The 15,772-nt window shown below is 32.2% G+C and overlaps 1 protein-coding gene across 1 annotated transcript; it reads right to left on the bottom strand.

The window, feature by feature from the left end:
- Positions 1 to 1,415: 1,415 nt before the first annotated feature.
- LOC143917854 (myrosinase 1-like) lies at positions 1,416 to 7,785 on the bottom strand. The gene is made up of 9 exons (XM_077439466.1): positions 7,709 to 7,785; positions 6,611 to 6,708; positions 6,237 to 6,505; positions 5,764 to 6,168; positions 3,320 to 3,619; positions 3,095 to 3,229; positions 2,907 to 3,013; positions 2,682 to 2,817; positions 1,416 to 1,580 (listed from the first exon to the last, which is right to left on the bottom strand). The coding sequence occupies exons 1-9, from the start codon at positions 7,783 to 7,785 to the stop codon at positions 1,416 to 1,418; spliced, it is 1,692 nt and encodes a 563-aa protein (XP_077295592.1).
- Positions 7,786 to 15,772: the final 7,987 nt, after the last annotated feature.

The following is a 15,772-nucleotide window of genomic DNA, read 5'->3' as shown; positions in this document are numbered from 1 at the left end:
TTAGGTAGCACAAACAATTTGACCCAAATAATTTACAATTCCATTAAGAAAAACCTATCAAATCTAGATATCATTTCGTAATTATTCTCTTAGATATTGTATAGGTATTTTGATCATCATCAATTGATTCAGCATTGCTTAGAGTCGACGAACCTTCAGGTTCAACTCGGTATATTTATTTTCCTTTATCTTTTTACACATTGATTGGCTTCTCATTTTCAAAAGTATAAGTTTCGTGAGATTCGGTAAGACTCGAAGAATCAAATTCACAACTTTGCACATTCAACTTGTTCATCTTTTCATAAAAATCAGTCAAATGTACAGAAAGAACATTAGAACTTCCACTCTTTGGACTTTTTTCATTACAATTATCAATTTCTTCTATACTAACTCTATCTTCGCTTTTATTCATAGTGATTTTATGAGTATCTGCACCGTTTTGTTTGGCCCTATTTAACAAATCGTCCATTTTGCGCAGCAAATCCCACAACTTGATATTTCTATTTGGCTTTTTATTATTAAATTTTAATATTTCACCACTTGTTTTGCCGACTGCCCCTTTGAATGATAATAGGAATATAGCACGACTTGTGCTATTACGAATCAAAACCAGTGATCTCATACATTTCACACCAATCATCATCGCTCCTGTACAAACATGCATAACTCAAGGGCAACGTCCCCTTTTACCATTCCAGAAGAAAGAGTTCATCGCTCAATCGTCAAACGAACGAAACCCAACAGTGATGTCATCAGGAAACTGTAACACGTGTCCTGAAAGACGTTTACACGTGGTACACGACCGCATTCTTAAATGAACAACGTCCTGGCGCTGACCCCATAGCTATTAAACAAACGATGCCATAGCTATAAAACACGCGCCCCGAAAACAGATCAACACACGTGTCCCGAAAACACGTGCCGCGAAAACAGGTCAACACACGGATAAAACACGTATCCTGGAGATGAAGACAAAGCATCTGCACACGGCACGCTTCAAGCCAGAACGTATATAAACCGACGCAGCAGCTCCAGACGCCAGAGTGAACCTCTGGAGTTCAACCAGCTCACTTCTCCGAAGCTCAACTTCTTCGTACATACAATAACCATTGTAACAATTGAACAAAAATAAAACGATGCTCTTACAAACACAAACGGTGTTTTCTTAGACCGGGACACGGTCAACACATCTGTCTCGCGTACTAAATTGGTGACTCCTACAACGAACGTCGCACCTTCACGACTAAATTGGTGACCACTACAACGAACGTCGCACCTTCACGACTAAAGACTCTTTTCATTACAATTCTCAATTTCTTCCATACTAACTCTATCTTCGCTTTTATTCATAGTGATTTTATGAGTAGCTGCACCGTTTTGTTTGGCCCTATTTAGCAAATCGTCCATTTTGCGCATCAAATCCCACAACTTGATATTTCTATCTGGCATTTTAATATTTCACCGCTCGATTTGTCGACTGCCCCTTTGAATGATAACTTGCTATCGCTCGCATCTACTTTATTGCAATTTATCATATTCGACACGTATATTTCCACTCCCAAATTAGGATCAATATCTGGCTTGTGCACGTGATAACATAGAACAAGTGGGGAATTTTTTCGATCGCATGATAATGTCGTGAGATTATAAAGTGGATGAAAATCATGAAATATTGAAATAATGAAATATTAATTAATTAATTAAGTTAATATATATATATATATATATATATATATATATATATATATATATATATATATATATATATATATATATACATATAAATATATATTTATTTATTTTTTTTAACACAATTTAAAAACATCATATTATCATATTAATAGAGAATTGTTGAAATAAAATAATTAGCACTGGGTTTTTTGATCATCTTTAACAATCTCTGCATTGCAATATTGCTACAAATAAATTGAAATTTCAAAAATATATATAATACACATATAAAAATTACTGAAGTTCTTAAAGTAATATAAAAAAGTAAGAAAAAGAAGAATAGGAAGAGGAAGAAAGAAAGCATATCTTGGTATGTAATTTTTTTTTTAATTTAAAGAAACAAAGAGTTAACCGAAATAACAAAAAGTTGAATAAATTCCTTTTCATAATAACAAATTTAAAATTAATAAATTCACATAAATTAATGGAAATAAATGTGATTTTGTGAAAAAGATTAAAATAAAAAATAGTAATCAAAATAGTATAAACATTTGTTATAAATTATCACATTATTCAAACGGGCACTTGGTTATAATATTTATAGATAAATTTCTTTTCTTTATTTATAATTTCTCACACCTGAAAATAAATACACAACATTTTTACTTTATCTATGTTTTAATTACCAAACTATGGCTCAAAATAATCATTACACGAAAAACAAAAAAAAATCTTAGATATTATATGTTTGTTAGTAAAAATTAATAAATAGAAAACAAAATTAGTTTTTCATTAAATTACGATTACTTTATATTTATACTAACTTGTTTTTCTGATATTTTAAATTCATTGCTCAATTCTAACATTTTTTTAATTATCAAACTATTGCTCAAAATAATCATTACACGAAAAAAAAAATCTTGGATATTATATGTATGTTAGTAAAATTAGTAAATAGAAAGGAAAATTAGTTTTTCATTAAATTAAAATTACTTTATATTTATACTAACTTGTTTTTCTGATATTTTAAATTCATTGCTCAATTCTCTCGATGCCAAAAGATTTTTATACATATCCACAGATTTCTTTGGTCTTCTGGGTAGACTAGGATCAGTAATATTCACTGAATAAAATCCAAATCTCTCTCTAAAATATAAGTTAGGCATATAAGTTAAAATACGGCATTAAAATTATTTTAAACCAGTTTTTTAGTTTGATTTTATGCCAATGCTTACGAAAATCCAGCTAGCCATTCAAAATTATCCACTAGCGTCCATGCAGTATAACCAGTCACACGAACTTTATCATCATATACCGCTTTCAATAACTCGGCTAAGTAGTCCTGAAACCAAAAAAGCAAATAAGTATCTGTTGTTCTTTATATGAAAAGATTTCTTTATATAGAAACTTATTTTGAACGCACATTAAAATAACGAATTCTGATTTCATCCGACAGTGTTCCATTATCAGAAACGCCATTTTCAGTAATAATAATTTCTGGATTGTTATATTCTTTTTGCGCCCATCGCAGCATATCGCCGAAACCCTCGGGTACAACCTATAATACATCCAATTACATATACTAATTTATCAGAACGTTGTTATCTTAATTTGTATCTGATTGAATGATTGAACTCTATGTACATACTCGAAGCCAATTAGAAGCTGAAGGCTCTCCAATTTCCATGGAAAATACGGCACCGATGTCTTTCAACCAGGATGGAGACTTGGCAGATGGATCCAATCCATGGGTAACCATGTGGGTGGTGTAGTGATTTATACCAAGAGCATCAGCAGTTCCCCGGATGAGATTTTTCCATTCTTCACTCATTTCCGGAAGGCGAGAACGAAAAAGTCCTTCCTCCTTACTTCTGTTGCCGATTTGTTCTATCATTACTTTTGGATATCCACCTTCAGCTGAATAGATCGGATGTGCAAACCAACCAAACTGAAATTAAGATATTTCATATTAGTATGTTTTGAAATCACTGTTACATATATATATACAATAAGGCAGAAAAAATTAGATGACTAATAGCTTGAAAATCGGCATATTATTTGAAGATTATTTATTTATTTATTAATAGTTTTGGACTATTTTAGCATTACAGGAAGAGCCTAATGCGCCACAATGGCCTTCATTTCATAAAGATATAAAAACAAGTAAAATATAAAATAAAGGAAAAAAGCATAAGCAGAAAACATGGTAAAATAAAATAATAATAAAAAGTAACAAAAGGAAAATAATACATCAGAAAAAAAAATTAACAAAAGTGTAAAAATCAAAAATAAAATCCATAAATCTCATTCTTTGTTTACATTGAACAAAATTAAAATAGTACATAAAAATGTACAAAGGAGAAAGAAAAAGTAAAATAAAATAAAACAAAATTAGAATAAAAAATAAAATCACAGCGAGGCCCAAATAGAAGAGAGTAGATTAAGATTCCACTCATTACCAGATAAATATGTTAAAATAATATATATATATATATATATATATATATATATATATATATATATATATATATATATATATATATATATATATATATATATATATGTATATATAATCTACGCTCACCGAGGTGGAAAATATCGCATTGAGGGACGGCAGCAACGATTTCATTGAGAAGTCGAATAGCTCTAGGTATAGGAGCCATTCGAAAAAGAACTGTGCGAGCAGGAGGTACAACCATTAAATTATGATATCTACCACGCACATAATTATTAGGTACATAAAGTCCCAACTGTTCCAGCAACAACGGGCATGACGTATTACCTCGCAGTAGCTGGAGAACGAAACGAATTAACGAGAAGTTTCTCCAAAGTTCAAGGGAATTATACCCAAGCATGCCCAAAAGGAAAGGAGTAGGATATATATATGGGTAATACCCAAACTCCTTCTTATATAGAAAACGAAAAAATGCTTTTTGCACTTTTTCGATAATAAGAGAGTAGTTTGCTTCGTGCGGATTCCTCACAATCGCATTATACTCTAGCTTACTTCTAACAAGCGAGTTGAAAAGCAAGCGAGAAGACAAGGGGTTGGAGAATAATCCAGCATATCTCAAGACAAATCCAAGTCGACGAAAAGAAACGTCAGCGACTGTCTTGATGTGGTTGTGAAAGGTGAATTGAGGATCAAAAGTGATACCTAAGTGGACCATAGATTCCACACGCTTCAACAATACGGATCCAATGGAATATCCGTGACAATAGAGCGAATTCGCACGTCCATAACTCATAATGGCACATTTACTAGTATTCAGTTCAAGCCCTAAACTGGAACTGAACTCTAAAACAGCGTTAATATCCGCTTGAAGGAGAGAGACTTGCCTCTCATCCTTAACAGCAAAGAATAATTTAACGTCGTCTGCAAACAAGAGACATGAAGCATTGCGTAGTACTTTAGGGAAATTATTAATGAATATTGTAAATAGTAAAGGGCCTAAGGTGGACCCCTGAGTTACACCAGATCGCGTAAAAAATGAAGGAGATTCATAAATACCATATCTAACAAATTGCTTTCTATCACTAAGATAAGAAGCAAAGAGTTTAAGAAGACGTGGAGAAAAGCCCACTTCAGCTAATCTGATCATAAGAGCGTCATTATTGACAAGATCAAATGCTTTTCGAAAGTCAAAGTAGGCTACATCAACTTGTTGTCCAAGGTCAACTTTAGACATGGTATAATATGAAAAGCAGGCAAGATTAGTGGTAGTGGAACGATATGGTGAAAAACCATGCTGCTCATCACACAACAATCTTTTGAACTGCAAAAGAATCAAACGGTGAAGGTTATTATCAAAAATTTTGGAAATAGCCGAGATGATAGCAATAGGTCTGTAATTTTCAACCTCATTTTTAGAGCCACTTTTATGAATAGGAATGACTCTAGATAATTTCCATTTTTCAGGATAATTACCAGAACCAAGAATAAGGTTAAAAATAAACTGAAGAGGCTCTAAGAGCGAATTACAGTATGCCTTTAATACGTCAGGGGGCACACTGTCAGGCCTAATTATACATACATATATTCAATCGTTAAATAAAGCCACCTTGTAAAAGGTTTAAGAGTATGATACTCACTTTGAACTGATTGGCAGTTTCAGCTAGAACTACCTGCTCTTGATTTTCTTTATCAGTCGGAATGTACCAAATAGAGTTGATGCTTATCATCACAGTTCCTTTTTGAGATGGACGATAGCTCTGATCGTAGAGATGGTAGGACTTTGCATGAGCTTTCAACAGGGTGTCGCCACATAGATAATTCCCAACCCCATGACTATCGAGAGCTGGAGCTTTTTTCTCATCTCCATAACCTTCTTCGCAAATTTCATACGGCTCGTTAAATGTAATCCAAGATTTAACTCGGTCCCCGAAGTTTTCATAACATATGCGAGAGTAATCTTCAAAATATTCAATCATCAATGGATTTGACCAGCCGCCGAGGTCCTGCAGAGTCTGAGGAAGATCCCAATGGAAGAGGGTGACCTGTAATTAAAGTGATTTTAGACTAAATCGCTTTTCATTGTGTTCTATTGTATTGAAATTGAAATTACTAGGGGTTTAATGTTATTTTCCAGTAATAAGTTGATCAGATTATTATAATATTGAACGCCTTCTGGATTTATAAAATCTGCTCTTCCAGTGGGTAAAATTCGAGCCCATGACAAGGAAAATCGGTAAAAATCCACTCCTAAATATTTCAACGCTTCAACATCTTCAGCATATCGATTGTAAGAGTCGACAGCAACATCTCCATTTGTACCGTCGAAAATCAATTCTGGTCTAGAATGTGACAGCCTGTCCCAGCAATTCTCTGATTTACCTACAAATTTAAACGCCATTTTATTTCAAATTTACATATGAAAAGAATTTTCTATTTTTTAATTCAGAGTTCATTTCATATACAACTATTAGTTTGTTAAAATACCGGATAAATTCCATGCTCCTTCGATTTGATATGCAGCTGTTGATACTCCAAATGTGAAATTTTCAGGAAATTTCGTATAAGGATACTCTGCAGCATATCTAGAACACCAACATTGATCTCAAACAGTTGTAACATAACAATAATTTATGTAATGGATCCATTATCCATTATCGATATTATACATACATATCCTTATATTATAGAACATGGAAAACACTAGCTATAATGTTTATTTAATAACAATTTTAAGTATCATAAGCTTATCTTAAGATAGATTTGCACTCAGAAAAGTACAAAACAATATACTATATGTATAAAGAAGAGAAACACATTGAATGGAAAAATCACAGGTATCGTATTAAATATCTGCTAGCGCGGTACTTAAAAAACCTTGCTCATAATTTATAGTCTAATTTTTAAGTCTACTAATATGGATAACAGTTTCTTTCATTTTCAGAGCAATATTTTTGACAAATCTGACTTGGTAATTTGACGAATGTGTTTGTTTAGTAATTTATATTAAAGACATGTGTGTTCAACAGAAAATATTTTTGATCCTATTGTTGGTGTGATATAAATACATATGTATATCTAAAAAATTGTCCAACAAAGATATTTTTAATATGGAATATAAATATCATTACTAAATTACAACTTTTCTCGTCTTTTTAATTTTTTTAAATTGATCTATCCGTCAACATCAATTTAAAAAACAATATACATACATATATGTATATATATAGGCAGTGTTTTTTTTATAACGTTCCGGCACCTTTTTTTTCTTTAAAAAAATTTATGATAAATCATGTACAATATTTTTGCAATTAATGGCATAGGAAAAGCTGGATAAAATTTTCTTTAATAAAAAGCTTGACAAGTATTCCGAGTGCCGGCATCTCTTTTTTTAAAAGCAGTATGTATTCAATTTTGAAATAAATATAATAAAAAGTATAGCTTTTTAAGATGAAAACGCAATAAATTTGCGTTTTATCAATCGTATTGTATGAGATTAATAAAAAATGTTTTATGATGAAGTGAAAAACTCACAAATAACAAATGTTTATAATAAAAAACACAAAAATCCTCTTCATTATGAACAATAATCTCTTGTGTCCTCTGAGCCAGTAACCAGACACACACAGACTGGTGAATTGATTTGGAACGGCAAAGTACATATACTCTGTTAGAGTTTACGTTGCAGGTTTAATCAATCTTAGGTCAGTAGACAAGTGTGTAAAAAGTTTACGTTTATTTAAAACAGGTACTATTTTCGGTTTTAAATTAATTATTGTTTCTGTAAGCATATTAGCCCTAATTGAGCGTATGTATGTAAAGATTAAAAAAAAGGTTGATAGATTTGAGTCATCACTGATGAGTTATGACTTATATAATGATATAATGACTAGCAATGACCGATTTCAACTGAATATTTCTAATAAAACAAAAATATTTTCTCAAATACTGTATATATTTTTATAAAAGTATAGGTATATTTATACAAATCAAGATATCATTTCGTGATTATCCTCTTAGATATTGTGTAGGTATTTTGATCATCATCAATTGATTCATCATTGCTTAGAGTCGACGAGCCTTCAGGTTCATTCTCGGTATATTTCTTTTTCTTTTTATCTTTCTTCACATTAATTGGCTTCTCATTTTCCAAAGTATAAGTTTCGTGAGATTCGGTAAGACTCGAAGAATCAAGTTCACAACTTTGCACATTCAACTTGTTCATCTTTTCATAAAAATCAGTCAAATTTACAGAAAGAACATTAGAACTTCCACTCTTTGGACTCTTTTCATTACAATTCTCAATTTCTTCTATACTAACTCTATCTTCCCTTTTATTCATAGTGATTTTATGAGTATCTGCACCGTTTTGTTTGGCCCTATTTAGCAAATCGTCCATTTTGCGCAGCAAATCCCACAACTTGATATTTCTATTTGGCTTTTTATTATTAAATTTTAATATTTCACCACTTGTTTTGTCGACTGCCCCTTTGAATGATAACTTGCTATCGCTTGCATCTACTTCATTGCAATTTATCATATTCGACACGTATATTTCCATTCCCATATTAGGATCGATATCTGGCTTGTGCACGTGATAACATAGAACAAGCGGGGAATTTTTTCGACCGCATGACAATGCCGTGAGATTATAAAATGGATGAAAATCAAGTGACATGATTGGATGATGATCGAATTGAGCAGGGCTGATCATTGCGCACAATTCTCCAGTTGCAGCGTTCCAAATATTACTTCCTATTAAAACGAATGTTCCACAGGGAGACAGACATCCTCTTGCCTGATATCTAAAATCCAATGAAACAAAAAATTATCCAGGTAAAAATAGTCAGTGCACTTACACTACACCAAAATTTTCTTTTATTGTTCATTTATTTATGGTTGTGGCTATTTGCAGGTACTATATCTGCGACAGGCGCAAAGCTTTCTGCGCATGCGCGTGAACTGTCACTGTCAGCGTGTTTACTATTAAAATTTTGTTTTAAACCTCTTAAAATTTAGTTCGAACTCGTAAAGTGACGTAGAGTAAAACATATAATCCAAATTAGTTAATATTATTAATTATTAGAAAATTATTATCATATACAACGTATAATACCTACATACAAGTACAAACCGCGAACTAGCTAAATGATATAAATCTATTATAATAAGTGCAAAATTTATTTGCCTCATGTATAATGAACGATTCATTAAACAAGTCTAAAAACATTAAATGTGAGAAATTCTAATCGGATTATAAGTTCACGCTCATGCGCAGAAGACTTTGCGCCTGTCGCAGATATAGTACCTGCAAATAGCCAATAATTCGCAGATACAGTACCTGCAAATAGCCAATAATTCGCAGATATAGTACCTGCAAATAGCCACAACCTTTATTTACTTATTTATTTATTGAAAAATCAACAGACAACAAATGTAGAAATGCATAAAAGTAAAGAATAAATGTAACAAAATAAAATAACACCTCAGCCCAATTATAGATTTTTTCAAATTACGTAAAATGGTATATATAGACAAACAAATGAAAAACAAAATAATAAAAACTAAAACATGACTAAATAAAACAGTATATAACTAAACATAAAGTGATATAATATTGGATAAAGATTATATAATAGAAATAGAAAATGAATCAATCAATCAAGACTCTCCTGATGACTAAAGAGCGGACCCAGAGCGCGCTGTTCATTGTTCACATGTTGTAAATACATTGTTAAAGGTTTGCCGAACCTTTTTTACAAAGCATTTACAATAATGGAACAATAGACGGCGCGCTTCCGGTCCTACCTCTACTGATGACAGTCCTGAAGGAAATACCGAATAGATCAACGTCATTCAGCTCCCCGTTAGACATACGATAAACACGCTGTAGATAAGAATATTTTAGGGATTTGTTTTTTAAAGTATTAAGTGAAAAGAGTGTAGAGTTTCTAGTATACCTTACTGGGATCCTGAAACCGAGCTTACTCAGTAAATCGGGACAATCAAGGAAACCATTTAGGAGCTTAAAAAGGAATTCAGTGAGTCATCGCCTGACAGAAAGATTGTTAAAGGATAGGAGTTTTAAAATATCGGAAACAGTAGTACATATAGGCGTAGGTAGATAAGAAAACGGATTTGATAAATTTTAGTTGGACTTTTTCAATACAATTAATATGGGATATATTATATAAAAAGCTCACCAGTTAATTGAGGCAAATTCAAGGCGAGACCTTAAAAGATTACCTTACATTTATCGTTTTTAATTTTTTTTTCCTATATCATTTTAATGTTTGTTTCTAATTGAGTTTTCTTATCAGCTTATAAACCTTCTTACGGCAATTGATATGAAACGAATATAATACTATTGAACAGAAGTACCATCGAAGGTAAAAAAAAGCACTCAGTAGTATCACAAGGTTCTTCCTTAAAATTAACCATATAAACATACTGCAAATTCCATTTTATATAGATATATAAACACCCACCTATTGAGAATTCCATTTTTGTAACATGTGAATGTAGTTGAGGAGTTAGCATTCATTGACCAAGAAGTATCATTTCTCATCACAACTAACACGCGTTGATTATCATTGAATAGCACAAGATCGTTGATAATTTTACCCTTAAACTCTGCAACGTTTATATCCCTAAAATATACATACATATATATATGAATCTGTATTTACAATACAATACTTTAAGAAGGGTTTGGTGCAAACGATCGACAAGCGCCAGACATACTGAACCACAGATTAACTGGATGGCTGCTTTAAACGCAATTCTCGACTACACGCATGATAGATTGTACATCAGACGACGAGTAACCTTTCGATGTGCACAGATGCAATTATTAAAATTGAGTTGGATCTTTCTGGCGAGTTTAATAAGGCAAAATTCGGAACTAAAGTATCAGAAGCACAGAACGTATACAGGGTAGGTATGTCGGGACTTCGGGTAGATTTCACTTACTATAAGTGCGAGCATTGCGCACGCATAAGGTACACGTACAGTTAATCTGTGGTTCAGTCTGTCTGGCGCTTGTCGATCGTTTGCACCGCATCGAAAAAAATACATTTTTACTTACAACAACTTGACCCAACCATCTTTTCCTTTCGCCCACTTGAATATGGCTCCGTCACTATCGCCCGAATAAAACATTTCACTATAATCCAAGAAACATATAGTATTAACATATCCATTATGACCAACGAGTTCGTCTGACAGTCTATATTTAGCATCCACATTAGACTCCAATACCCAAATGCGAATAATCTTATCATAGCATCCGGTTGCTATGATATTTTCGTTTGATTTGCAAAATTTTGCCGCGTAAACAAACGTTGGATGGTACAGCTTTTGTTTTGTGCACTTTTCTCGATCAGATATGTTCCATATATATGCCAGGTTATCTGCAGACGCTGTAATCAATTGGGTCGAGGAAATGTTCCAGCAGATATCATAAATCAAACCCTTATGACATGATAGTTTGGTGACCTCTTCAAACTCTGGTATCTAAAATTGAAAATGTCAATACTAAACGCCCATATATGCCCGTTCATACCAAAAGTGCAAGTCTTTTAATTTTTTATGACAACACATACCAGGAAGGCATTACAGGCAACCCCAATGCATCTTCCTGGCCAATTACAAATATTGCAGCATTTTTTTATTCATTATATAAGTAACTGAATTACGAGACACTGAAAAACTCGCAAATCAATGAGACATCTATCAAATCGTACACAAACTTATTGATTGCACATTAATCAAACACAAATTATTGGTAACATATTGTATATACGTATATAGGAAGGATTTTGGCCAATTTTTACCGGGAACCGTTTCAACAATGAAATCAGAGAGAAAATTGGCAAACTCTGATAGGAAACGATCAACAAATCCAGGTCTAACCAGCAGCATACTCTGAAAATTTCATTTTCACTCGAGGCCCGGCCCTGGGATCGAACCCGGCACCTCACGACACTAAGCAGAAGCTTAACAATCGAGCTATGCTGCTGGCTGTGAGTTTATAGTGAATAAAATAAATAATTGCACTAATTTAGAGCTAAGACTCTTTAAGATTGTTTATGTTTATTCTACAGTTTTAATAGAGAAATATTAGACTTGTAAAATAAAGTACTTTTGGTAAAATGAAGGCCAACGAATACAACGTTTCTCAACATGGGTCCACATGACCCCTTTGGGAGGCCCAGACCCTCTCAAAGGAGGCACAAACCAAAATTCTTCTTTTGGGGAGGCATAACGAGCCCCAGGGGAATAAAATTAAAAAATATATATAAAAAGCCAGCAGCATAGCTCGGACGTTAAGCTTCTGCTTACCGTCAAGAAGGTGCCGGGTTCTATCCCTGAATGAAAATGAATTTTTCAGAGTATGCTGTTGGTCAGACCTGGATTTGTGACTCCAGGTTGATCGTTTCCTATCAGAGTTTGCCAATTTTCTCTGATTTCATTGTTGAAACGGTTCCCGGAAAAAAAAATTGGCTAAAAATCCTTCCTACCTACTATGTCACCACTATTTGAAAAATTTGATTGATGTACAATAAAAATTTATGTACAATTCATAGATGTCTCGTTAATTTGCGAGTTTTTTCAGTGTCTCGCAATTCAACGACTTATAATAAAAATGCTGTATTTGTAATTGGCCAGGAAGGCGCATTGGGATTTACCTGTAAGGCCTTCCTGGTATATATGTAAAATAAAAAAATAAAAAAAAATAAAATAAAATAAATATCAAAAAGTCAAAATAAAATTATAAAAAAATTATATTTAAATAATATCGATATAAGTGCTCAAATGTTTTATTTGTCATCAAACTGAATATACGTTTGCATTTCGGATAATATACTAGGTTGTGAAAATATACTAGATGGTGAAAACTGCTTAAATAGTTGGCAGATATCGAGACCTTATCAAGAACTTGTGCCAAATATTTTTTAAATAAGGTTGGGAAGGCGTTTACATGAATATGGATTTAGTCGAGTTGTGCATCTCCTCTCAAAAGCTCGTCACCATCTTGATGTTGTAATTAAGATATATAAATTATTATTTTGAATAAAAATACCAATAATTTTATTTTACTACCGCCATCTATGTATCTAAAGACTACATAGATGTCACCCAGATTTCAAATTTGCAAACTTCAAACGCGTATTAAACGATATTTTACCTCTATCGTAATGGCGGAGGATCCATTTGCTTATATTGACGACCAAAATGAGCAATATTGCAAAGTATGAAAACGAACGGATAAGAGGCAAATTTTTTCCTGAATTGTAATCGTAAGTGAAACGTTTGTAAAAATAAATACTACGTATATATGCATAAAGTTTATATAATATATAATATTTTTAATATGTACTTCTTTTTTCGAGAAAAAATGGGGGGGGGGGGAGGCACAGAAAAATATTAAATCAGAATCATTCACAAACCTTATAAACATTTATAACATATTTGTCGTTTTCTAAAGCAGAATATGCCAAGTATTTTCCGCACGGGCTAAACTTTACAATCGTAGTATTTCCATCAGCGTTGTTTAGCGTTGAAATGATTGTATTGGGAATTTCGACACATTCTTCCGAAGACCTTTTTTGTATATTTAAACTGTCGAAAGTATATACTTTTTCGCAATTCGTCAAATATTTTTTACTTCTTACGTTTGCTTCGTCTCTGTTGTTGCTCATTATTGCCAGTTTTATACTGTTTATCTTATCTGAATAGTCTTTGCATTTCAAACTCATCACGATGACGTTTAAAACGCTGGGATATTTCTTCCAAGGTTTCGATTTCCACCATTCGTATACGTTGGTCTTATTATTATGAGACTGGTCGATTTCGTACAGTTGTAATTTTAGTTTTTTGTTCATATTTGAACAACCATCATGACCTAAAGGTTTGATGAAGGCCCACGACACTGACTCGAAAGATTTAGTACCTAAAATATAGAAAAAAAATATCAACTGCTCTAATAAATAAATAAATCACTACTATTTTCCACAAGTATATTCTATGTAAATAAATATAAACACACCTGATGTTTCATCGGTCATTTGAACTTCATCAACAATCTCAAATAATATTATTATATTTTTAAGTAATTTCATATCTTCTATTATTGTATTATCCAATAGTAATATTTCATTCCATTTTGGAATTATCGTGCTTAAAGAATGAATATATAATAAATATGTATGTATTTTGTATATATGTACATAGGTTATTTTAAATGTAATCGTCAAATTTTACTATCCAAGGTAGAACGTATCTCAATTACACTGTTCGACACGAAAAATGGTTCAGAGACGAGATATGACTTTTCTTATAGTAAAATCTGGTAATAAAAAATGTTGATTGGCTCAAGATTCGACATTTTTCTAAGTGGAATTTTATTTAATTCTCATATAAAGACAATTTAATATATTATCCCTATTAATTCAATTCAGATTCGTGTAAATACTAGTACGAGCTTTTAGCTCACAATTTTACCGATTTAAAATTCAGCACACTTCCAATTAACCCTTTTAAACGAAAACAAAAAATAGTATGGCTAGAACACTATCCCAATTAACATGTTTCAACAGAAAAAACTCAATATAAAATAATATTAATAGTGATAAAAAATCGCAAGTGAAAATACGTACTTTTGACTTTTGATTTGAACTGGACGACTATTTAGAGAGATTTGAAAGCTGCAAAGTTATGAAAGATAATATACAAATGAAAGATAAAATACCCGACTATAGATTCCAATATTCATTTTGAACAGGAAATTGACAGATTTTGAGACATCGACAAAACAACACGAAGATATAGAAAAATCGCGCTATTTGAAAAACACATATATCTCCGAATCTCGAGCCAATCAACATTTTTTATTACCAGATTCGTGTTTACTGGGCATATATCTATAAGAAAAGTAATATCTCGTCTCTGAACCAATAAAAAAGTCGTCATTTGTCGAACAGTGTTATCAAATATACATAGAAATTCTCAATCATAAAACTATATCCACGGTTTCCAGAATTTAATGTTAGTAAGATTCACTGAAGAAAGAAAACTCCTCTATGAAAATAGAAGTACATATTTCTATAATAATATTGCAAAGACTCAACGACATGGTCGAGTTTAGGTTGCCATTCTGCGATTTGGGACCGATTCGACCATGTTGGTGGCTACTACTTTACTTTTCACCCGTCATATTTAACAGACATGTTTACAACAATACTGTCATTTAATTCCTTTCGCCCCCCATAATATGCTCAATGGTTTATAAGAGAGCTTCCCTGAGATTTTAAGAAATTATAAAAGAGTTTCTCCAAATAACATACATATGTATGTAGGTTGAGAATCGATCAATTAAAATATTTACAAGTGTAATGAAAAAATAAATACATTTTTGTAACACATCGCATATGATTCTTACCATTTCTCACGAAAATCAAATGGTTTTGTTTGAGCCGCAGATTTGTCTATCGAATTTCCAGTAAAAATTACAGTCTCTGTTTGGTTATCCACGACGTACACTCTTACTAATGGCTTGTTTAAAAATAAATGCTTTTCCAAAACTTCACTGCCTACAATATGAACACCTGAAATATGAAGATGAAATTACTATTTACAATTGAAAAT

The sequence above is a fragment of the Arctopsyche grandis genome, chromosome 1 (assembly GCF_051622035.1).
Source record: "Arctopsyche grandis isolate Sample6627 chromosome 1, ASM5162203v2, whole genome shotgun sequence".
Lineage (NCBI taxonomy): Eukaryota > Metazoa > Arthropoda > Insecta > Trichoptera > Hydropsychidae > Arctopsyche > Arctopsyche grandis.
The sequence above is the reverse complement of the archived record's forward strand: the minus strand, read 5'-3'. Positions and strand labels throughout refer to the sequence as shown.